Source organism: Chiloscyllium punctatum, chromosome 16, assembly GCF_047496795.1.
Source record: "Chiloscyllium punctatum isolate Juve2018m chromosome 16, sChiPun1.3, whole genome shotgun sequence".
Lineage (NCBI taxonomy): Eukaryota > Metazoa > Chordata > Chondrichthyes > Orectolobiformes > Hemiscylliidae > Chiloscyllium > Chiloscyllium punctatum.
This window is the reverse complement of record NC_092754.1, coordinates 39208413-39233490: the sequence shown is the minus strand read 5'-3', so window position 1 is coordinate 39233490 and position 25078 is coordinate 39208413. Positions and strand designations below refer to the sequence as shown.

General features: G+C 39.6%; 1 protein-coding gene across 10 annotated transcripts in view; it reads right to left on the bottom strand.

Moving 5' to 3' along the window:
• Positions 1-25078, bottom strand: part of cep104 (centrosomal protein 104) — a 198703-nt gene that overhangs the window by 73557 nt on the left and 100068 nt on the right. For 8 of the 10 annotated variants that reach the window (XM_072586743.1, XM_072586744.1, XM_072586746.1 and 5 more), the window contains 3 exons: positions 15864-16070; positions 15260-15376; positions 4144-4180 (listed from right to left, as the gene is read on the bottom strand). In XM_072586743.1, coding sequence (XP_072442844.1) covers positions 4144-4180; positions 15260-15376; positions 15864-16070 — 361 coding nt within the window. Of the gene's footprint in view, positions 1-4143; positions 4181-15236; positions 15377-15863; positions 16071-25078 lie in introns of all 10 variants that reach the window. The other 2 variants (XR_011962719.1, XM_072586751.1) reach the window with 1 other exon arrangement.

Below are 25078 nucleotides of genomic sequence, written 5' to 3'. Positions count from 1 at the left end.
TCCGGTTTCCTCCCACAATCCAAAGATGTGCAGGTTAGGTGAACTGGTTGTGCTAAATTGCCCATAGTGTTCGATGCATTAGTCAGGGGTAAATATGGGGAAGTGGAACGGGTTGCTCTTCGGAGGGTCGGCGTGGACTTGCTGGGCCGAAGGGCCTGTTTTTATACTGCAGGGAATCTAATCTAATCAAAATGCATTGAGGCTTGAGTCTCTGTAAGGGTTCTTGACTGCAATAGGGTTGAATCTTTATTCATGTTATTTGTAAGAAAATTGTTTCAAATAGTTATTTGTAACAGAAGTTTGTTTTACTTGAGAATGTAATTAATGTTCATTTTTTAAAATTGAAAGTACACTAACAGCCTCTTTCAGTAGCTGAGCACCACCATAAACAAAGTGCAAGAATAAAATCTATGGTCTATCGAGTAAGGTTTCACGCTGGGATTTGACTCATCCAGAATTACCATCAGCTCTGATCATAACACTTCCCTGGTTGCAACTTATACTTAAATATTTCAAAATCAATTTACACCATCCATTTGGTTCAGTCAACAGCCTCACTTCATGAGGAAGTGTAATTTAAGGAAATAATCATGCGTGCAGAGAGAGGTATGGGCAGTGTGTGAAATTAGTGATAGCTTAGTTAAGTACTTGGAAAGAACAGACAGTCTCACTGAAGTGGGGAGACAGAGGACATGGTAACAGAGTCAGTTTATGATGGACACTTTCAGGATTGCAATTGGACTCCAATAATTTTTTCTTTAAAATTATACAGCAGACATACCATATTTTATCAGCCTGCTAACATATCTGTGTAGCACGTCAGGATTGCATGCAAAACTTGAAGGAGATTTGATGTTTGGTTGATTTACATAATCATAGAATAGTTACTGTGAGCAGATAGGAAGGATATATTGGCCTTTGAGGGAGTACAATGTATATTTGCAAAAATAAGACCTGGACTTCAAAAATTAAGTTTAAGAAAAGATTATACAAATTCAGCCAGTTGAGAATTTAGAAGGTTAAGAGGTGATCTGATTGAAGTCTTCAATTATTAACGAGAAGGAGAAGAAAGTGAAGGCTGCAGGTGCTGGAGATCAGAGTCCAGAGTGTGGTGCTGGAAAAGCACAGCAGATCAGGCAGCATCTGAAGAGTAGGAGAAGTGACATTTAGGCATAAGCCCTTCAGGGCCTCATTCCTGATGAAGAGCTTATGCCCGAAACTTCGATTCTCCAACTCCTTGGATACTGCTTGACTGCTGTGCTTTTCCAGCAGCACACTCAAGTATTAATGGAAAGACAAGGTAGATAAGTATTTCCACTGGTTATGCATAGTCTGAGAATTCGGGTCAGACTGTTCAGAAGAGATATTAGGAAGCACCTTGACACATAAGGATGATAGATGTTTGGAACTGTCTTCCACAAATGGCAGTGGTCACAGAATCAGGTGCTAATTTTAAATAGGTAAATTTTTGTCAAGCAAAGGTACTAAGGAATATGGGCCAAAGGCAGATATATGCACTTCAGCTACAGATCAACCATGATCTTGCTGAATGGTGGAACAGGCTTGAGGTGCTGAATGACTTATTCCTGCTTCTATGTTCCAACAACACAAAAGGTAGTCAACAAAAGGAGGATTTGGCTTTAAACTTAAGAGTGGGGAAGTGGGAAAATTATGGAAAATGTTCAAGGGAAGTGGGCTCAGCAGAGGTTATTAAAGGTTTCCAGAACAAGTAATAGAACAGAGTATAGAAAGGCTAAGGAATCTAAATTCGAGTACAGCAGATAGGGGGACAATTATGAGAAGGGAGCAGCCAACACAGAAATAATGGTATTGTACTAAATGCACGCAGTATATGAAACAAGGGAAGAGAGCTTGCAGCAGAGACTGAAATTGGCAGGTACAATGTTGTGGGTATTGGAAAAACATGGCTCCAAGAGGAACTAAATATCCAAGGCTATGCATCCAAACAAAAGGTCAGGTAGATGGGCAGAAGTGGCAGGGTTGCCTTGTTAATAAGAAATGAAATTAAGGCAATACAAAGAAAGTGATAGAGTTGGAAGGAGTAGAATCTATACGGATAGAATTGAGGAACAGCAAAGGTAAAAAGACCCTGATGGAGTTATGTACAGGCAACCGAGCAGCACTAAAAACAAAAACTACTGGAGATTACAGCAGGGCAGGCAGCATCCATGGAAAGTGAGCAAGCAAACCAATGTTTTGAGTATAGATGAGTCTAAATCAGAGCTGACATGAAGTGTGGAGGGGACAGCATTTATGCAACAGTTCAATGAGGGGAAGCGGGGAGGTTGGACTGCTGGGGGAAAAAGGATATTTATAGTTCAGATTAAGTGATCAGAATGTCAAAACACTGTATCTAATTGCTAGACTGTAAAGAACAGATCGTCTCACTGGGGTGGAGGGAGAAGACATGGTGACAGAGAATGTAACAAGTAAAGCTAAAGGGAAGGAATGAGTTCACAATCTGAAGGTGTTGAACTCCATATTGAACCCAGAAAGTTGTAAGATGCCTAGCCTGACGATGAGCTGTTGCTCCTCCAGTGTATGCTGTGATTTGCTACAGCACTGCAGCACGGCAAGGACAGATAAGTGGGCATGCAAGCAGGACGCTGTGATAAAAAGACCTGCTATGGGAAGGTCGATGTCATGCTTGCGCATGTACTAGAGGTGTTCTGCAAAGGGGTCACCAGTCTGTATTTGGTTTTTGTAATGTAGATCAGGCCACACTGGGGACTCAATACACAAGATTGAAGGAGGTACAAGTGAAATGCTGCTTCACCTGGAAAGACTGTTTAGGCCCTTGGATGGTGAGCAGGGAGGAAGTGATGGGACAGGTGTTGCACTTTCTGTGGTTAGATGGGAAGGTGGCATGGGAAGGAAGGCGGTGTTGGTGGTTGAGGAATGGATTAGGGTTACAGGCATGATGGACATCCATGCTTCTGTAGGGTGTTCGGAAAGGAATTATCCCTGCGAAATGCAGGTGGGGCAAGTGAGGAAAGTGTGTTTGGTGGTGGCATTCTGTTGGAGTTGTCTGACATAGTGGAGGATGATCCTTTAATTGCAAAGGCTGGTGGGAAGAAAAGCGAGGACAAAGAAGACCTGATCATGCTGTTGAGTGTGATGGGAAAGGGCAAGGACGGAAGCACCGGTGAAAAGTCAGATGCAGCTGAGGGCCCAGTCAACCAGTGGGCAGGAAACTACAGTTATTGAACAAAGAAGCCACATCAGCGGCACTGTTTTGGAATCATCCAAATAGATACAACAAAGACAAAGGAACTGGGAGAATGGGATGGAATCCTTACAGGAAATGGAGTGTGATGAGCTGTAGTGAAGGTAGCTATGGGAGTCAGTGGGTGGCAGTGGACAGCTTATTCCCCAAAGTGGAGATAGAGAGCTGAAGGAAAGGAAGGAAAGTGTCAGAAACGGACGATGTGAAGTTACAGAGGTGTGGAAACTGAAGGCAAAATGAACAATTTTTTCAAGTCCAGGCGAGAGCAGGAAGCGGTACCGAAACAGTCACTGATGTACCGAAAAGAGAGATGCGAGAGGGGGCCAAAGACTGGAACGAGGATTGTTCTAATTTTCACTGCAGCAATTTGCATTGAAATAGATCTACATAAAATGAAATATTTGTTTAGAATGATATAATGGTAGATTGATGTAGCTGTCAATAAATTCTTTCAATCATTGTTCATGTTTACTTAATAGTCATAAGACAGGCAGTCCCCAATAGCAGCTGAAAATGTGTTGCTGGAAAAGCGCAGCAGGTCAGGCAGCATCCAAGGAACAGGAGAATTGACATTTCGGGCATAAGCCCTTCTTCAGGAATCAATAGCATATCAATCAACCCCAATAGCAAATGTGTTTTCAAGTTTATTTGCAACTCAAGTCGGAACACAACATAGGACAACATAAAGCAGAGGAAATGTTTGTATGTTGGACCTTTAATAATACACCCCTGTATGGGACTGCATTCCTACTTACAGGCATTTGTAAATCAGATGTTTCTAAGTCAGAGACCCCCATATTTAGAAATAGAACTGTTATACAGAGAAATAAACACTCAAATTGTACTCTACCACTTTTTTACAAAGGAATTTGAATAATAAATAAATTCTCACAAACCTGTTTTAGAAACTTGACTGTTTTCTGTGTCTTTCCCCTGAACAAAACAAAAGAATATAAACTATTAGAATCCTTAACACTGTCATGACAATGGGTCATAACCACAAATTATTTGCACAGACATTGAATTTTTACATTCAACTTATTTTCCTTTAAATGAAGGCACAGAAGCCAAAAGATGGCGGAGGTTGTAAAGTCAATGTCTGTCTAAAATCCCTTTGTGCATTACAGAGCTCCAAGAAGAAATCATGGAATGTCACACCTGGACAGCGTCAAGAGAACTTCAGACAGCACTTCAAAGTGACAGATGTCAATCAACAAATTGAACAGTGATCTCCTGTGGGATGTGTCTTCAACAGCAGACAAGACATGAATTGAAAGAAAGACAGTTCTGGACAAAAGACATGCTTGCATTTTATCCTTCTAGGAATACACAAGAAATAGAGTTAAAAATCAATTGCATAGTAGTGTGCTCACTTGTAAACTGTTCTAAAGTGCACTGCAAAGGGCCACAGCTGAGAACTCACCAGACAACCCTGCATGTACAGGTGAAAAGAAATAAAGTCTCTGTCTAACTGCTTAAAAACCAGTCACCGTTGAAGTTAATTGGACAAACTCCTTTTGGCTCAGTGTAGAACCAGTGTAGAATAGCGGAGGCATTGGTTGAGATCTTTCAAGAGTCACTGGAGTCACGGAAAGTCCCAGATGATTGGAAGATCGCGGTTGTAACCCCATTGTTCAAGAAAGGATCAAGACAAAAGATGGAAAATTATAGGCCAATTAGCCTAACCTCGGCTGTTGGTAAAATTCTAGAATCCATCATTAAGGATGAGGTTTCTAAATTCTTAGAAGAGCAGAGTCTGATTAGAACAAGTCAACATGGATTTACTAAGGGGAGGTCATGCCTGACAAACCTGTTGGTATTCTTTGAAGAGGTGACAAGCAGGTTAGACCAGGGAAACCCAGTGGATGTGGTCTATCTAGACTTCCAAAAGGCCTTTGATAAGGTGCCACACAGGAGGCTGCTGAGCCCATGGTGTTCGAGGTGAGCTACTGGGACAGATTGAGGATTGGCTGTCTAACAAGGCAGAGAATTGGGATAAAAGGTTCTTTTTCAGAATGGCAGCCGGTGACGAGCGGTGTCCCGCATGGTTCAGTGTTGGGGCCACAGCTATTCGCATTATATATTAATGATCTGGATGAAGGGACTGGGGACATTCTAGCGAAGTTTGCCGATGATACGAAGACAGGTGGACAGGCAGGTAGTACTGAGGAAGTGGGGAGGCTGCAGAAGGATCGAGACAGTTTGGGAGAGTGGTCCAGGAAATGGCTGATGGAGTTCAACGTGAACAAATGCGAGGTCTTTCACTTTGGCAAAAAGAATAAAAGCACAGACTACTTTCTAAACGGTGAGAAAATTCGTAAAGCCAAAGTACAAAGGGATCTGGGAGTGCTAGTTGAGGATTCTCTAAAGGTCAACATGCAGGTTGAGTCTGTGATTAAGAAAGTGAATGCGATGTTGTCACTTATCTCAAGAGGGTTGGAATATAAAAACACCATTGTGCTACTGAGACTTTATAAAGCTCTGGTTAGGCCCCATTTGGAGTAGTGTGTCCAGTTTTGGTCCCCACACCTCAGGAAGGACATACTGGCACTGGAACGGAGATTCACACGGATGATCCCTGGAATGGTAGGTCTAACATATGAGGAACGGCTGAGGATCTTGGGATTGTATTCATTGGAGTTTATAAGATTAAGGGGAGACTTAATAGAGACGTACAAGATAATACATGGCTTGAAAAGGGTGGATGCTAGGAAATTGTTTCGGTTAGGTGAGGAGACTAGGACCCGTGGACACAGCCTTAGAATTAGAGGGGGTAAATTCAGATCAGAAATGCGGAGACATTTCTTCAGCCAGAGTGGTGGGCCTGTGGAATTCATTGCCGCAGAGTGCAGTGGAGGCTGGGATGCTAAATGTCTTCAAGGCAGAGATTGATAGATTTTTGTTGTCTCGGGGAATTAAGGGCTACGGGGAGAATGCCGGTAAGTGGAGTTGAAGTGCCCAGAAGCCATGATTGAATGGCGGAGTGGACTCGATGGGCCGAATGGCCTTACTTCCACTCCTATGTCTTATGGTCTTATAACTAAGAATGTCCAAGCAATCACTCAATTTCCAAAGTTTGTGTTTCTGGAATCATCCACCTTAATGGCCATGATATTTCATTCTGTCACAGACAAGCCAAAGACCGATAAGCATTTTATTGTTAGTGTTTTGGACTCACCTCTCATTTCTAATCTATGTGCATACGTGTAATTAATATTATCTTTTCTTATGCTTTCGGTTTTTTTTCAAAAAAAAACACTCTCTGTAACTCAAGAAAGCTTTGTTGAATTAGCTCCTTTTAAAATCGAAACATATTTGGGCTGGGAAAGGTCATTTTTATATTAACTTGACTGAAACTTGAGGGAGGAGTTGAATGAAGAAAGAAAGCCAGCTCATCTTTCCTCATTCAATAGTACACTCATCTGGGAGTATTCCATCCCGAATTGTAACAAATTGGAGACACCCGTTTGGGGACTAGTTGTAATAATGCATAATGATTGAAAAAACTTGATGCAGTTAGTTAAATATTACACATAGTCAAACCAAACAGTATTGACAGAGGTGTAAATAATAACTTTAAGCAAACATCCTGGAACCTCTGCACAGTGGAATAGAATGCAGTGCCTTGATGCTTGACACTGTTTCAACAGATCTTTTCATTCCAAATCCACAAAATCATAGAGTCCTGCAGAACAGAGACAGGCCCTTTGGCCAAAACAGGTCCTTGCTGACCAAAATGTCCATCAATGATAAGCCCAGTTCCCTGTAATTGTTAATGTACCCGTTTAACGATTTCCAAAGGCAGCTCATTCCATATGTGTACCACCCTCTGTGTAAAAAAAAAAGTCCCTTGGATCCTAGCTGCCTGTACCTGAACCCTACTTACTTTGTTCTGGTCAAAGCCTCACTATCTCTTGTCATCCAGGGTTCCCTATTCCTGTAAATGGCACCAGCCTCTTGAACTGTCCTACCTTTCCATTTTCCTTCCCACCTTTCTGCTCCACCATCTCTTCCGACCTATCAACATCACCCCCCAACTCCATCTTCCAGCTATCTTGCCCCCACCCTCACCCTCTTATTTATCTGTCAGCCCCCTTTTCCCCCCAACTACATTGCTGATGAAGAGCTTACATGCGAAACGTCGATTCACCTACTCCTCGGATGCTGTCTGACTGACCGTACTTTTCGACTCTGATCTCCAGCATCTGCAGTCCTCACTTTCCTCCAACCTTGCCTTTCACCCTAACAGGAACATATATACTTTGAACTCTAGCTATCTCACTTGCCGAAGGTCCCTTTACCTGCAAACTACTCCAATCAACCTCTGCAAGCTCCTGTCTAATTCCATCAAAATTCGTCTTGCCCCAACTTAGCACTTGAACCTGTGGCCCTCTCTCCATCGCTACTTTAAAATGAATACAAATATGGTCACTGGTCCCAAAGTGCTCCCCCATTGTCACCTCAGTCACCTGGCCTGCCGTATTTTCCAAGAGTAGGTCCAAGTTTTGCCCCTTCCTAAGTAGGACTGTTTGATGAAACTTTCCTGAATGCACTTAACAAATTCCACTCCATCTAAGTGCTTCACGCTCTCGCAGTCCCAATCTATGTTAGGAAAATTAAAATCCCTCACTATGACAACCCTACTTCTGCAAGTTTTCCCCAGTCTCCCTGCATATTTGTTCCCCTAATTCCCATTGACTACTTGGGGGCCTATTGTACAACCCCAACAACATCACCATCTCCTTTTAGTTTCTTAACTCCACCCACAATGCCTCACTGGATGATCCTTCAGTTATTTCATCTCTAACTACTGCTGTGATACACGCCTTATGAAAAATGCAACTCCCCCTCCCTTCTTTCCACCACCTAAAACACCTGTACCCTGGTACATTTAGCTGCCAATCCTGTCCATCTCTTAGCCATGTTTTTGTAATGGCTATGATAGCCCAGTGCTATGTACCTATCCATGCCCTGAGTTCATCGGCCTAACCTGTCAGCTCTCTTGCACCGAAATGGATGCAATTTAATCCAATAGACATTCCTTGCTCCCTGTTGTATTCCAGCTTGACCTGTCTCTTCACTTTAGCCCTATTTTTGGTTACTGAATCTCCTTCCAGCCTTGCACTTGCCTCCATACTGTTGAGGATCCCACCCCGTGCCAATCTAGTTTAAACCCTCCCTTGTAGCATTAGCAAAACCTGGCAGCCAAGATTTTGGTCCCCCTCCAGTTCAGATGTAACCCGTACCTCTTGAATAAGTTACCTCTACCCCAGATAAGATCCTAATGATCTAAATATCTGAATCCCTGCCCCCACACCAATGTTTTTTTCAGCCATGCATTCATCTGTCATATCCTCCTGTTCTTAGCCTCACGAGCACATGTGATGTGGTTTGGTATGCCATTTCAAGAGTCCCATAGACCTGAGTCACACATGCAAGAGTACATAGAGATGAAAGGCTTCCTGTCCTAAAGTAAGTTAAAAATCACACAACACCAGGTTATAGTCCAACACGTTTAATTGGAAGCACACTAGCTTTCGAAGCGACGCTCCTTCATACAACCACCTGATGGAGGAGCGTCACTCCGAAAGCTAGTGCGCTTCCAATTAAACTTGTTGGACTATAACCTGGTGTTGTGTGATTTTTAACTTTGTACACCCCAGTCCAACACCGGCATCTCCGAATCATATCCTAAAGTAAGTTCAACCGGTTTGCTTTTTAAAAAAATTATAATGCTAACAGCTTCAGGATCATTGTTACAAAAATTTCATTCACAGAATCGCAGAATAATGATGGTGCACATGGAGGCAATTTATCCAGTTATGTCTGCACTGGCTCTATTACCTACTGATAATCACCTCTTTCTCATCTCATTTTCCAACACACCATTACACCCCAAAAAAGATGCACTGCCCTCTTGTTGCCTCTTCCACCACATGTCCAGACAGAACATTCTATATCCTAACAGCTTGCTGTGTGAGGAAATGCTTCTTTTCCCACATGACACTTACTTCATTTGCACATCATTTCAACTCCATGCCTTCTCATTCTTGTTTCTTCCACAAGTGGAAACAGCTTCATGCAAGTTTTCTAATAGTTTGAAAACCTCTATCAGATTTCCTCTCAGCTTCTTGTTCGCCAGTGAGACCAGTCCAACTTATTCTATTTATTCTCAAAACTAAAGTTTCTCATCCCTGGAACGATTTGAATAAATCACTTTCTGCAAAATTCAAGGTTTTCCATTTAAAAAATTGAATTCAATTTCTCAAACTGTCTTGATGGAATTTGACCTATTCACCTATTCGCAAAATTACCACGAATAAGGAGCTGAAATGTACAATACATCTGCTCAACCTTTCAAAATTCGAACAAATGAACTCCATATCTGCTTGCTGTTGTGGCCATCTTCCATTTGACTCTCTAATCCTTGCTGCTCTTTCTCACTGAATTCCTTTCTTCAGAAAAAGGGGGGCTGCCAACGGCGTTTCTAAGTTTAATCACCTGTTTGATTGCCAGTAAAAAAAGGGAGTAGTAGACAAAAGAACAAGCGGTATCATGTTTCAGGTGTAAGATGTAGTGAAAACAACATGCAATTTGTTTCTAAGTAATGCATATCTAACTATTCTATTAACACATTATAAAAGTGACGTTTACATTCTACTGCTGGTTTGTTTTTTCTTCGTGACTACTGAAAAGAATTCTGACCAAGTCACTATGAAACAGAAAGACTAAAGGAAATTTCATCCTTCATTTACAAACTGTAATGTAATTTTAGCTAGTGTACCTTTTTTAGAAGTTGAACTTTTACATGCATGCAAAGACACTGCAGTTTTTGCAAGCAAATATGTAAATCTGTAACTGAGCATCTTGAGACAAGTTTGTGTATTTCCTGTCCATAAAATTTATGCTTTGTTGTCATAGTGCAGAGTGTGGAGTAGCACAAAAACAGTCAAAGTTTCACAATCTGGGAATCCTCTTATTTACTGTTAACAATGTCAAAAATCATACAACTACAAGCTATAATCCAACGGGTTTATTTGAAAATACTAGTTTTCGGAGCGCTGACGAACACCTGATGAAGGAGCAGCACTCCGAACGCCAGTGTTTTCAAATAAACCTGTTGGTCTATAACCTATGTCTTGTGATTTTTGACCTTGTCCAATCCAGTCCAATGCCGGCACCTCCACATCACTTAACAATGGCACAAAAGTTCTGCCAGATACAAGATTACATTCTTGCAAAACTGACTGCAAAAAAGCTCTCATTTTCATAGGTAAAAAAGGGAACTGAGGACTGTGGTGTTTACATGTGAATGCAAGCCTTTAAGAGCAGCCAGTGGAAATGTGATCATGTTTTTAAACATATCAATTAATGTGGAAACTTTTGGCCATTTGGAGAATGAAAAATTAATCTTCCCATACGTAAGAGAGTATTGTTACAGATATTAGTGATGGCTGTGTCATTATCCATAAGACACAAAATCACTGACCTCACTACACATAGTGCCAAAGATAGTTGGCCTAGAGTACAGTATCCACAAACAGAAAACAGGCAGTATAATGGAACAAACCTTATGACTTCTAAATAGACAGCTTTACAGTCAAAGAATTATAATACTATAATAGAATCATTTCATGGTTTGGTGTTTTAATTTTAGTCCTGAGAAATCAATAATTGCTAGAAAACCTAATTTTCCAATGACATTCTTAGTGATCTAAATTTAAAGTAGCGAGCGTTGAAAAATATCCATCACAAAGAATGTGGTTGATTACCCAGCCAAACTTAAAAGGTTTTACACACACACGCACAAATAAAAACAGAAAAAGCACTGGAATCATTCAACAGATCTGGCAGCATCTGTAGAGAGAAATCAGAGTTAATGTTTTGGGTCAAGTGACCTTTCTTCAGAACTAGTTCTGATAAAGGGTCACTCAACTCAAAAGGTTAACTCTGATTTCTCTCCACAGATACTGCCAGATATGTTGCTCCAGCAATTTCTCTTTTTGTTTCCGCATCTGCGATTCTTTTGGTTTTTATTTAAAAAGGTTTTACAGTGTCTATGTGGCAAACTGTAAACAAGCTTATGAAATACACTGTGGCAGTTTCAACGTCAGTGGAGGCAGTAATAACATGACTTAGTGCTTCTGGGATAAAGAGGAGAAAATTACCTAAAAATTCTAACCCTGACAGCTTTTTGTAATTAGCCAGTAAATGTCATGTAACATTGGATGAGTACAGGGCGAGTCTTAACTGTAATTCATGTACGGTGGGATGCACATTAGATTGAAGTATCGTAAAGGGAAGATCTATGACAGTGCATCCCAGATGATGGGGAGAAACAAGCAGGAAAACAAGCTGATGGTCCAGTGTTTTGTGTTAAGTATTCTGATTATCAAACCAAAGTTTTACTGTTCAACAAAAACTGTCACTTGAGTATGGACGAATGAATACTTAATTGCAGAAAGGAAAAGACAGGCATGTAGGAAATCATGCACCTTGCAAAACTTAAATTAAGATGCAAGTCTGCTTCATGACTAAATGAAGTTCACTGAAACATTGCTTCATGTAATAATCAGCAACAGATAGTTAAATGACAAGACTAGAAACTGAGTTGTGCCTAATACTTGAGCTGTGGAACAGAGAACTTAATTGTAGTTTAGTCTGAGCAACAGTTAAATTCTGAAAGAGGAAGTAAAAATAATACAAGCAAATGATAAAGTACTGGATTTGTTGGCTCAGTATATGGATACTGTCCAAGAATCTAGGAAAAAGAGAAATACAGAAGCCAATTCTTGCTTTATGAAACCTTTTGTAAATAAAATTCCAATATATTTATTTTTCAAGGAGCAACTGTATATACTTGATGGCATATCTGCTGGTAAAGAATCAGGAAACGGATGTTCACAGGCTGCGGTCGGTGATTCAGGAGCCTTAACATTACTTAGACCCATAAAGGCTATTTTTAATCTAAATCCAATAACCCATTTGTATGTTACACATAGTTTATGTAAGGACAATATGTTGTTCTTTACCCAGTGAGCAATTAGCATATCTAAGATCTTCTCGTTTTAAGATCAGAAGGTTCAACCATGAACAAGATACCAGTTACTTCAGTGTGTAATGTTTGTCTGGAAAGGCATTTTCCCTCCAAAACATCACCCCTTCACTACTTAATTTATATGATACTTCCGACGGAAGGAGAATGTGTTCTAAAACTTAATCACTGACTGTCTGCTTGTTAGAAGATCTGCTCAACTCATGTTAAAACAAGATTTATTCTTTGCTAGTCATGACATATTACAAAAAGAAAAAAATACATTAGTTCAAAAGGATTATAGATGCAGAGAATCATCAGCTTCAAGGATAAACAAGCTTATTTAATTATTGGGAGATGGTATTAATAGCTGATGTTGTATTTTGTAGAAATGATGCATTAGACACACCTAGATTGTTGAAGTCTTTAATTACTTCGAAGGGATGCAGGTTTCAACTGATTAATATGTAAATCCAATAATTTACTTTAAGTCACTGCCCCACTAGCAATCTGACAAGGAGCAGTCGTTCAAAAGCTTGTTTTTTCAAATAAACCTGTTGGACTATAACTTGATGTTGTGTGATTTTAAACTTTATCTAAAGCATATCACCCAGAAAAGTGTACCAATTAATTTTTCTCGAAAAAAAGTTTCAAGTAGTGTGTCTATAGAGTCATAATAACGTAGCCAGCTGCCCTTAAAGTAATTGCTAAAAGCTATTTCAAAAACACTGAAGGCGTGCTGTCAATGCAAGAATTTTAGTGTTCGTCCCTACCACATCATCTTGAAATTGAAAATTCAGATTCACATTTGAAAAGCAGACAACTTATTGCTTGCTTCATTAGCTCTTAAAGCAACTGTCACTTTTTAAAAAACTTAATTGCACTTTCTAATATTGCTGGCTAGTTAAATAGACATGCTACACATAGACTTCTCACACAATGTGTCTGAAACCAATATCAACAGTCATTATATCAAAACTTTGCCAATTTGAGACAACTTGAATGAGTCATGAGAGAGCCAGTGGATCCCCTCCTGACCTCTATTCGAGATATTCAAATTGGGGTTGGGGGGTGGGAAGAGAGAGACAGACAGCCACACACACAGTGAGTGAGTGTGTGTGAGAGAGAGAGCGAGAGAGAGAGCGAGAGAGAGAGCGAGAGAGCGAGAGAGAGAAACTAGGTGTTCAGATGAAATGCACTAAAAAAAAGTGCTCTCTTATGTTAACTTACTCTAATATGGAAGCCAAGAACATGAAAAAGGTTCAGATGAGAATGATTCAAATGACACCAATGAGAAGAAATTTGAATTGTGAGGAGAGACAACACAAGGGAAACAGTAAAAAGAGATGAAAAGTAGTGTTCAAAATTAGCAGAGGTTTTATTGGTTGATGCATCAATAACTAAAGGACAAATTTATTGGCATAATCCACAGAAAAATTTGAAAATGTAAAGTAGGGTTCAGGTAAAGAATTACTCAGGAACAAGACGAGGGTAATTTATCATCTGACTTTTCCTGAGTAGAAGTATAGATTTTCTTCATCTCAACGGCACCCTCCAAATTCTCAAGATTTAGTTGGACACTTTCGGAGGATTCAAGGCATTAAGGAATTGCCCTGGGGAACATTTAATTTCTGAATTGGCTCCAAATGTAGATTCTTACGAGTCATGCACAATTCTCATCTATGCTGCAGAATGACTTGCATACATTAATTAACTCATCAGTCCAACAAATAGAAATGTTCGCCAAAGGTGAATTCAATATTAGACAAGACAGAAACTGACCACAGTATGCTCCACTGGACTGCTAACTGGTATTGCAGAGAGATGGTGAAGATGTATCTGGATCAATACTTATCTCAAAACAGGTTCTACCTAATTAAGCAAACAACAGTGAACAATCAAAGAAATTAAGTACATTATGAAACAAGAGCACTGTACAAATGCAAGGACCAGTGAAGAGTCCGTGCATTGAGGCACATAATGCAGGTGGCTGCAAATTTAGAGACTGACACCAGTGTGTGTCATTCGATTAAGGACAATGGCCCAGATCCAAGAACTGTCAGTCTAATCAGAGAGCTGGCAGATTGCCAGGAGAGCAGTTTGAATGAAATGCCACTAAACAGCAGCATGACCACAAAGTCAGACAAACTAAGGTAAGCCGGACAAGTAAAAGCTACAGAGCTTAGAACACTTTAAAATTTCAACAGGTAGATGTATAGATTTTCATCATTCACCAATATGAAAGGTTTCCAAAGCAAAGTGAGCAAATAGAACAACAATCTAACAGGTTTGAGAAGCTAGATGATCTCCATCTGTTTTGATTATGAGAAAAGGCCTAAGAAATGGGCAGCACAGTGGTTAGCACTGCTGCCTCACAGCACCAGAGACCTGGGTTCAATTCCCACCTCCGGCGACTCTCTGTGTGGAGTTTGCACATTCTCCCCGTGTCTGCGTGGGTTTCCTCCGGGTGCTCTGGTTTCCTCCCACAATCCAAAAACGTGCAGGTCAGGTGAACTGGCCATGCTAAATTGCCCGTAGTGTTAGGTGTAGGGGTAAACATAGGGGAATGGGTCTGCATGCGTGTGCTTCGGCGGGTCGGTGTGGACTTGTTGGGCCAAAGGGCCTGTTTCCACACTAAGTAATCTAGTCTAATCTAAAAAAAATTGCTGAATTGTACTGCAGTTTAAAGATAATTCAGACCAAAAATATGATTTCTAAGGCATTTGTGATGTCAAGAAAACAGAATCATTAAAATTTACAGTACAGGAGGCAGCCACTCAGCTTTTTGAGTATTGTAATTCAACAATTTTTCTCCAAATAGCCCCTCAAGCTTGTGTGTTAATGTGAATAAATATATGAAAGGCCTCTCTTGAAGATTCATTTTGGCAATAGTTATTGTGAACATTCAAGAGGCTGTTGACATTTTTTTTGCCACTGTGTTATTGTCTATTGCACCTTGTTAAATCAGATTTATACACCTTTTCAGCCTGGACCTCTGCCTGTATTTCTCTCAATGCCGCTAGCTGGTTCTGGAGGGCCCTTATTTCTTCTTTCTTTCTCTTCTCTGCCTCTTCTGCAGCTGCCTTTTTGTATGCCTAGTTGAAACAAGCAACAAAATAAATTATTTGTTTAAAAGTATATTCTTTCTGTATTTGTTAAAATTCTTACATGGCTTTGTAATACCCAGTACTGGTTTATAAAGTTTCATAAAGCATTATGCTGTTCCTTTTACCATGGGAGAAGAAATTAAAATGAAGTTTAAAAATGCGACTTGGGACTATTTTCCACATGCTTCCAATACCTTGTGACCATTTCCTTTGAGGTTTAGATTTTGCTTCATTGCTACATTAAATAAAACCTGTTTATTTGAAACAGTTGGAACAGAAATTTCTCAGTTCACAGCAAAATAATCATCAAAAAAAGTACACAATCATGAGACCTGATTTGTTATGAAAAATTATGTGTAAAAGTTAGCATTCAATATATAGGAAGCATTTCAAGAAAGCTATTTTTCTGAATACTGTGAGGCAATAAATAAAACACTAATGCAAGGAAATATAACAGCACTGTAGTAAAACTTACTCGCTGCTCAGCTTCTGTTGGCCTCCCGTCTATTTTTGCAAATCCATCAAAGAGCGATTTGTATAGCACATTCCTGCGCGTACTTGCATCATCGGGTGGAAGGTACTGCAAAATAGCACTCCTGTGCTGTCGATACATTTCAAGGACAATCCGTACAGCTGTATCCCTGACCTCAGAGGCAGTATGTTCCAAAGCTCCTGCTGCGAACTGACAGAAACATTTTAAAAATATACACATGCAGCCAGTACAAAAACTGACAAGTCCTAAAGCATAAGTTTCAAACTAAGATCTCTTTCATTGGTCTCTTTTAGGACTGTTAATACTCATGAACCAGGTGGTTTGTGATCAAAAACGGACTACAGAGGGCTCTTTGTCAGTTGCAGAGAGATTACTTTCTCAAATACCTCACTAAAAACAGGCAGTTAGAAAACGCATGAATGAAGACCAAGATAATTCAAACTGATTTCTTGTCTGAGAGACACAGCACGGCCTTGGATGGTTGCTAAATCTGGGACAGCATGTTGCAAAGGAGGAACAAATAAGAATAACAAGTGCAAATAAACAGATTATCATTTCATCATGCAATGCACAAACAAGCTATCAAATCATCAAGATTCTTTTTCACAAGTCTATTTTGAGGGAGCAAAATTTGCAAGGAAATCAAAGAACATAAAAATTATAGACTGGGATATCAACAGTGAAAGTGGCAAAGAGTTTCTGAAACATGTTCAGGAGATTTTGCTTGCTGCAGTGTTCCTGGTCCCAAGAAAGGAGGCATTGCGAGAATCAAGGGTCAGTCAAGGGACTTTGGGAACAGTGATTATAGTATTACAAGAATTAGGTTGGCTCAGGAAAAGGACATAGTTCAGGGTAAAGATAGCTCTGAAAGCTAGTACTTCCAAATAAACATGTAAGAGTATAACCTGGTGTTGTGTGCTTTTTAACTTTGTCTACCCCAGTCCAACACCAGCACCTCCACAATTGGCTTGGGGAGAGCCAATTTCAGTGCAGTGAGAACAGTTCGGGCCTAGATTAGCAGGCAAAACTGTAACAGAACAATAGGCTGCCTTTGAAGAGGAGATGGTTTGTACACATTTCAAAAAAGGTAGAGGATAAGTAGAAACAAAGGGTTAGCAACTGAGATACAAGAAAGAAAAAAAAGCAGTACAAGAGTGATGACAAACATCAAGTTGATAATGCTGTTGAGAACTGGAAGATTATATAAAACTCATGGAAAGTGAACTAAAGGATGAGCAAAACCAGGTCCTGAAGGCAAATCTCAGTAAAGGGTTACCCAATTTAGACAGAGATGAAGGGGAATTCCTTGTCGAAAGGTAGTGAACCTGTGGAATTATTTATCGGAAACAACTATTGTGGAGTCATTTAGAATTTTGATATTAATACCAGAGACAGACAGACTTTCAGAATGGAAACAAAAGTTACAGCAATAAGACAGGAATTGGAGTTGATGTTTATTGAAACAGCCATGATCTCATTGAATGATGGAGCAGACTTAACAGGTTGAAAGACCAACTTTAGCTCCTACATCTCATGGTGTAAAACAAAGAACATGCATGAGACAGGCATCTAACAAAGAAAAATCCAAAAATGTTCCATAGTGTCTAAACAGCCAAATGACAATGAAAGCAGGAGTTGGGTCAATTTGGGACCACAAAGAGGACATGCACCGAGGCTGAAGTACTGAATTAATGCCTGCATCTACTTGTACTAAGAAAGATGCTGCTTCCGTCAGTGGAGAAGGAGGTAGTTGAGACAATGGATGAGCTAAAATTTGATAAAAACAAGGTACTAGAAAACCTATTTATACCTAAAAGTTTCCAAGTCTCCATAACTGGATCAGATTCATTAAAAAATACTGAAGAAAATAAGTATGCAAATTCAGGAATAATTAGCCACAAACTTCCAATCCTCCTCAGAAGCAGGTATAGTGGCAGAGTTTGGAAGAATTGCACTTGGTGTACCCTTGTCCAACAAAAGTGAAGATGACATAGAAGTTGGCAGTAAATGGTTTGGAAGAAAGTGGAGAAATATCTGATGAAAATTCCAGGGTGACAGGGAAAAGGCAAGGAAGTGGGATGAGCTGCATTCATTCTGTGGAAAGCAGGCAGAAGATGATGCCTCCAATTATTCTTTCTATGCTAAAATCATTCTATGATAAAATTGTGAACTCTTTGATGCACAATCAATCATTAATATTGTTCTGGCAAGTTTAATTGCACTGTTCTTTATATACTGAGAGCCAACTCTAAAAGAACACAAGTTGGATTCTCATTCCTGCTCTACTGCCCAATTTGAAAAGAGTTAATGAACCGAAACCTGCAACCCATTCTAAAAGATAAAAGACTTAACAGCAATTTAGGTTTGTTCAATATACCATACCAGTTGCATGCATGACACTGATTTGTTTTGCTATAAATTCTGTGTCTTATGATGTTGCTCCGCAGCTACCTGATGAAGGAGCATCGCTCTGAAAGCTAGTACTTCCAAATAAACATGTAAGAGTATAACCTGGTGTTGTGTGCTTTTTAACTTTGTCCACTCCAGTCCAACACCAGCACCTCCACAATTTGAAAAAATTGAACCCAAGTCTTCGTGTGACATTTGGCCATGGGCTGACAGGAGTCAATGGTATATCCATGGAACAAACAAGCATAATAGAAATGAAACAGGCTTTATAGAATATAGAACAGTACAGGCCCTTTGGCCCTTGATGTTGTGCGCGCCTTCTATCCTCTAAGTTCAGACTAACTTACATATCCTTCATTTTACTATCATACATGTGCATATCCAAGAGTCGCTTAAATATACTTAATGTATCTGACTCTACTACCACTGCTGGCAGCGCATTCCATGCTGAGTAAAGAACCTACCTCTGACATCTCCCCCAACGAAAGGGTGTTCAACATCAGCTTCCTGGAATTGGGTTTACACTTACTTTCTTTGCCTGAAATTATGACTGCTATGAGGCATAGGCTGCATACAAATCTGGTACTCTGTCTGTCTAGTGATGGGTCAACCAAATATTGCCCATAATACTTCATAATTTCTAATCTCCACAGAACAAATCTGACATCAGGTAAAGTCTGTAACTACTCTAGCAAAAGGACTCCGGAATCTTGTGGAAGATAAACAGCTCTCTGTCCCTAAAGAGACAGAAATGGAAGTGGCTCCGAAAAGTAGAAAGGACAGACAGCAGACAACAGACTACTGAGATATGTGCCATATAATCATGGGTGTCTCTCATTCAGTGTTTCCTCTTTTGGTTTCAACTGCTTATGATCAAGGGATTGGCAAACGGGGAAAGACATAAGCACAGACATTTTCTCACTTCATTATGTAATACACCACAGAGTTAAGTTTCTTTATTCAGTCTTCCTTAATGTGAGATAAATTATAAATTTAGAAAGAAAATTCAGTAAAAAAATTCTTCACATTAAAAGAATTTTTCCTCATATCATAAGTACCACAATGACAGCGCATTTCAAGAAATGTTGAACGCAACAGTCATTTTAATATTCGACAGTTTCACTTTCATTTACTTAAGGGAGAAGTTATACTTTCCCTTAAAAATTACTTCAGCCATGGAAGGTAGAGACACTTTCTTACTTGGCACATAAAGCCATTTGATCCCAACTGAAGCAGCCTGCAGCTTTTGGATTTAAAACTTAATAAATAAAATTGCCGAAAGTATGTTTAAAACTTTTAAACTAGCCACTTTGTGGAAGTTTTCATCCATTGAATAAAGTGAAACTTCAGCAGAAAATTCAACAGTATCAGATAAACATGACTTATAAACGTACCCCTTCTTTTGCCAAGCAGCACAGATGCAACATTCTAGGATTCATTATTATAGAGTCTAGAGTCATACAATATGGAAACAGGCTCTTTGGTCCCACCAGTCCATGCCGAACATAATCCTAAACTAAACTAATCTCATCTGCAGGCTCCTTGCTATATCCCTCCAAATCTTTCCTATTCATGTATTTATCCAAACGTCTTTTAAATGTTCTAATTGTACCTGCATCCATCACTTCCTTAGGAAATTCATTCCACACTCAAACCACCCTCTGCGTAAAATATTTGCCTCATGTCTTTTTAAAATCCCTCTCCTCTCACCTTAAAAGTGTGCCCCTTAAACTCTCCATCTTGGGGAAAAGACAACTACCATCAACTCTATCTATATGGCTCATTATTTTATAAACTTCTATCAGGTCACCTCTCAACCTCCTACCCCTCCAGTAAAAAGTCCTAGTCAGTCCTAGGTGGGCGGCACGGTGGCACAGTGGTTAGCACTGCTGCCTCACAGCGCCAGAGACCCGGGTTCAAATCCCGCCTCAGGCGACTCTGTGTGGAGTTTGCACGTTCTCCCCGTGTCTGCGTGGGTTTCCTCCGGGTGCTCCGGTTTTCTCCCACAGTCCAAAAATGTCCAGGTTAAATTGCCCGTAGTGTTAGGTGAAGGGGTAAATGTAGGGGAATGGGTCTGGGTAGGTTGCGCTTCGGTGGGTCGGTATGGACTTGTTGGGCCAAAGGGTCTGTTTCCACACTGTAAGTAATCTAATCTAATCCTAGTCAGCCTTTCTTTATAACTCAAACTTTCCATATCTGGCAACATCCTGGTACGTCATTTCCAAACCCTCTTCAGCTTGATAACATCCTGGGTGACCAGAAGTGGACACAGTATTCCAGAAGAAGAATGTTCTGTCGTGTATGACCTCAATTTGACATCCCAAATCCTAGATTCAGAGGACTGAGCAGTGAAGGCAAGTGTGCTAAACGACTTTTCATGTGACACAAACTTTATAAAATTATGTACATTCACTCCTAGGTCACTCTGTTCTACACTATCCAAGGCCCTACCATTAATTGTATACATCCTAGCCTTGCTTGTTGCACCAAAATACAATACATCGCATCTATCCAGATTGAAGTCCATCTGCCATTTTTAGAGGTAGGTTCTTTAAACCAATTGACCCATTTGATCAAGATCTCAAGTATATTCATAACCTGTTTGTTTCCAGAGATTCAGCATCAGCAAAGTACACATTCCCAAATAGCATTCACTATAAATCAAAAAAAAGCAAGACCGCCCTCAAAATGTTGTCTTATTTAATGATGCACTGTAAATGTCTTTACCATATATTCCAGATAGAGGAATTTTAGTGGAAAGAGACTATTTGTTTACTTTGGAAATTAACTGTTTTAGGACCACAACAACTCAAACAAGTGTCATTCTCTCTATAATTCAAACAATGCCACTAATTTTTTTTGGAAGAAAGGTTATGCTACCAACAGAACAGTTTATTCTTTTATCAGCTGGATACACCACCTTACCTAAGGAGGCCTCTTCCCTATCCACATGCAGGTACACTAGTCCTCACTTAAAGTTGTGGTTGCTTTCCTGAAAAGTGGGACTTTAAATGAACCTATCTATCTAAAAAGCTGGAGTTAGATTCTTAAGGATAAAACCTTAAGTTATCTCAAGACTGTGACTTGAAAGAAGTTCTGGAATTTACATAATAATCACTCAAAACCTGTATCCTCATTCTAAGTGATTAAAGACTGAACAGCAATCCAGGTTTGTTCAATACTTTGCATTAGTATGACACTTGCATCTTTTACTACAAATTCTGTGCGCTATGATCCTGCCACACTAGCTATCTGACGAAGGAGCAGTGCTCCGAAAACTTGTACTTCTAAATAAACCTGTTGAACTATAACCTGGTGTTGTGTGATTTTTAAATTGGCTGTTTCTTCTCCATTGCCTTAATGATTTTGCATATATGATAGAATAGTAGAAATTTTTAAAGATCCCTGTAACAGCTTATCTAGGAATATAAAACATTCTGGAATCTTGCATCATCCCTGTGCAAAATAAGTCATGTCTCACTTTATGCACCTTATTCAGAGCATGAGCTACGGAAGACTTGAACCCATTTGAACTGTAGCATGGGCTCTTTTTACATCCAATCAGACAGAAGTAAACGGGGTCTCTTTCTGATGAAGATGTGCATTTCTGACAACTGTAAAAAACACAAAATCAATATGAGTGTTCAAGGGTCTGGAATGGGACATGACCACAACTTTGACTCACAAGTGAGTACGCAATTGAGTCATGATTAACAGTGAACCATAATGTTTTGCAATTGGCTTAATTTCAGAATTAATTTTTTCCATCATCTAATTCTATGACCAAAGTGCTGTTTTATGCTGTAGTACAATTCCAACTACACTGGGCAACTGAGCTGATTTTCCCTTCCAAGGCCTAGAAGCAACAGGATCAATTCCATCAGTCCTACTGACATCTCCAACTGACAACCACCGTGGTACAAACCAGAAACCAATCCAGGAATCTAGTCAATATGACTCTGTTAACATGCTGCTTACACCAATGCCCTTAAAGCAATTCACTGTCCAATTTAGTTATAAAACAAACCTTTGTAGCAGAATGGCATATGATACAGAAACTCTAAATATATTTTCCTTGAACGGAACAAGGATGATTACAACTAGGTTGAAAAATTTGAACTAAGATTTTGGATAAAAAAAGCTTTAAGAGTAACAGGCGTTTTGCTTTTTTACACTGCCTTGTCTTGATAAAGCACAAAAGCTAATGTTGACAGAAATGCTCGTTCCCAGAGATCATAGCCACTAAAAAAAGAACTAATTTTTTTTTAAAATGCTTACTGAAGAGTTTTGTTGAATTGTTTCAAATGTTAAAATGAATCTGAGATCAAGAAATCAGCAAATGGGAAAACACAGACGTATATATTGTAAACAGAAATATACTGTTTGCTTGGCTCAGTTGTATCATGCTCGTCTTTGATTCAAATGTTGTGGGATCAAGTACCAAGAACTTCTTCAGAATCCAGGCTGATGATTCAGTGCAGCACAGATATTAGAAATCATGCTGTTCATATAAGACAAACTACATGTCCATGCAGGTGAACATAAAACGTTTCCATAGCATTCTTGGTTGAAGAGCATGGAGTCTCCAGATACCCTGGTCGACATTTAGCCCTCAACCAACAGTAGCAAAACAAATGAAATGGCCAATCATCTTAGCACAACAAGTGAGACCTTGCAATATATAAACTGGTTCCATTTTGATGACAGATCAATGAGCGCCTTCCAATATTAATTATCAAACTTTTGTACTGTGTATTCAGTGGTCATAAAGTCTCATAAAAATACAAATTATTCTTGGAATGAAATGCTTAATTGATTTGAACAATGACAGAAGAGGAAAGGACCATTTCTATAACAGATAAAGAAACAGAGAAACCAGGAGCAGGGTTAGCCATTTGGCCCTTCGGACCTGCACTGCCATTCAACATAATCATGGCTGATTATCTATCTCAACACCTTATTCCTGTTTTCTCCTATACTCTTTAATACTTATAAAATCTTAAAAATTTTGATCTTGCTCATGAATATATTCAGTGAACTGGCCTCTACAGCCTTCTGTGGTAGAGAAATTCTACAAAGTCACTATCATTTGAGTGAAGGAACGTTTCTTCATCTCAGCCCTGAGACCGTATTTCCTGGTTCGAGACTCCCTGACCAGAGAAATCAAACTCCCTGCAACTAAACTTTCCAACCTGTTAGAATTTTGTACGTTTCAATCAGATCCTGTTTCATTCTTTTAAACTCTAGTGAATACAAGCACAGTTGATTAAAACTTGCCTCATAGCACAGTCATGTCATCAACTGCACAATACCCTATGGCTGTGGAGCCTCCCAAAATTACTGAGCTTACAAATTGTTAATTGTATCACTCTATCATCAGTTGCCTGCTAAAATAAGAAAGTTTGTGTTTTATAAATGGAACTGAGTTTAGTCACAACAGTGCCCTTTCCACTGCTGTCTAGTTTGAATTCAGCTCAGACTACATGACAAAAGTTGTTTAGTTCCTGTGAAGGTCCTCAGTATAAAATGGAATTAAACTTGGTCAAACTTATCATATGAAACCACTTTAACCCAAATTATTAACCCAAAAACCATGTATAACTTCCCTACTTCAGAATTCAAATCCTCTTGCAATTAAGGTCAATATACCATTTGCTTTCCTAATTATTTTCTACGCCTGTCTATGTTCATAGCATACCCGGATCTATTAGTGTGTCACCTTTTCAAATACATCACCGTTTATATACTCCACTTTTTTTTACATCGAAGTGCCTCACTTCATATTTAGCGACATTGTACTATATTTGCATGTGTTGCCTACTCACTCCACTTATCTAAACCATTTTGTCTAACCCATTATCTTTAATGCGAGGTATATGGTGGATAAGTAATTCGTGAAAAGATGAAATCTTCAAGTTGAAAAGGATATATGAACAGCCCACAGCAATATTGGCTTGGAACCCATGCTGTTAAATTGATGAACATGATGTTGCATTGAATAGCAAAATTATTAATCCAGTGCAATGAATAAGGTAAATAAGCACAACACTGCATTTATGAAGGCTTTATTGCTATTGAGATGACATTCAACAGGCTTTCAGTCAGGTTTCCTAACTTTTTAAAAAGTTTACTTGTGGGATGCAGGCATACTGGCTGGCCAACGTTTATTGCCTGTCATTAGTTAGTCTTGAGAAGTTGGTGATGAGCTACCTGCTTGAACCATTGCAGTCAATACGGTGTAGATTGACTCACAATGTCATTAGGGAAGCAATTCCAGGATTTTGACCCAGGAACAGGTCAAACATGAAAGAACGGTAATATATTCGTATGTCAGGATGGTGACGCTTGGAGGGGTACTTGTAGATGGTGGCTCTCCCATGTATCCATTACCCTTGTCCTTCTTTATGGAAATGGGTTTGGAACATGCTATCTAAAGATCTTAGGCAAATTTCTGCAGTGCATCTTGCAGGTAGTAAATACAGCTGCTACTGAGCATCAGTAATGAAGGGAGTGGATGTTTGTGGATGTGGTGCCAATTAAGCAGGCTGTTTTGACTTGAATGGTGTCAAGCTTCTGGATTGTTGCTGGAGCAGCACGCATCTAAGCAAGTCAGACTTCTGACTTGTGCCTTATAGATGATGGACAAGCTTTGAGGAGTCAGGACGTAAGTTACTCACCAGAGCACCCCTCGCTTCTGACTTACTCTTGTCGCGACTGTGTTAATGTAGTGAGTCCAGTTGAGGTTCTAGTCAAGGGTAACCCCAAGAATGCTGATAGTGGGGTATTCA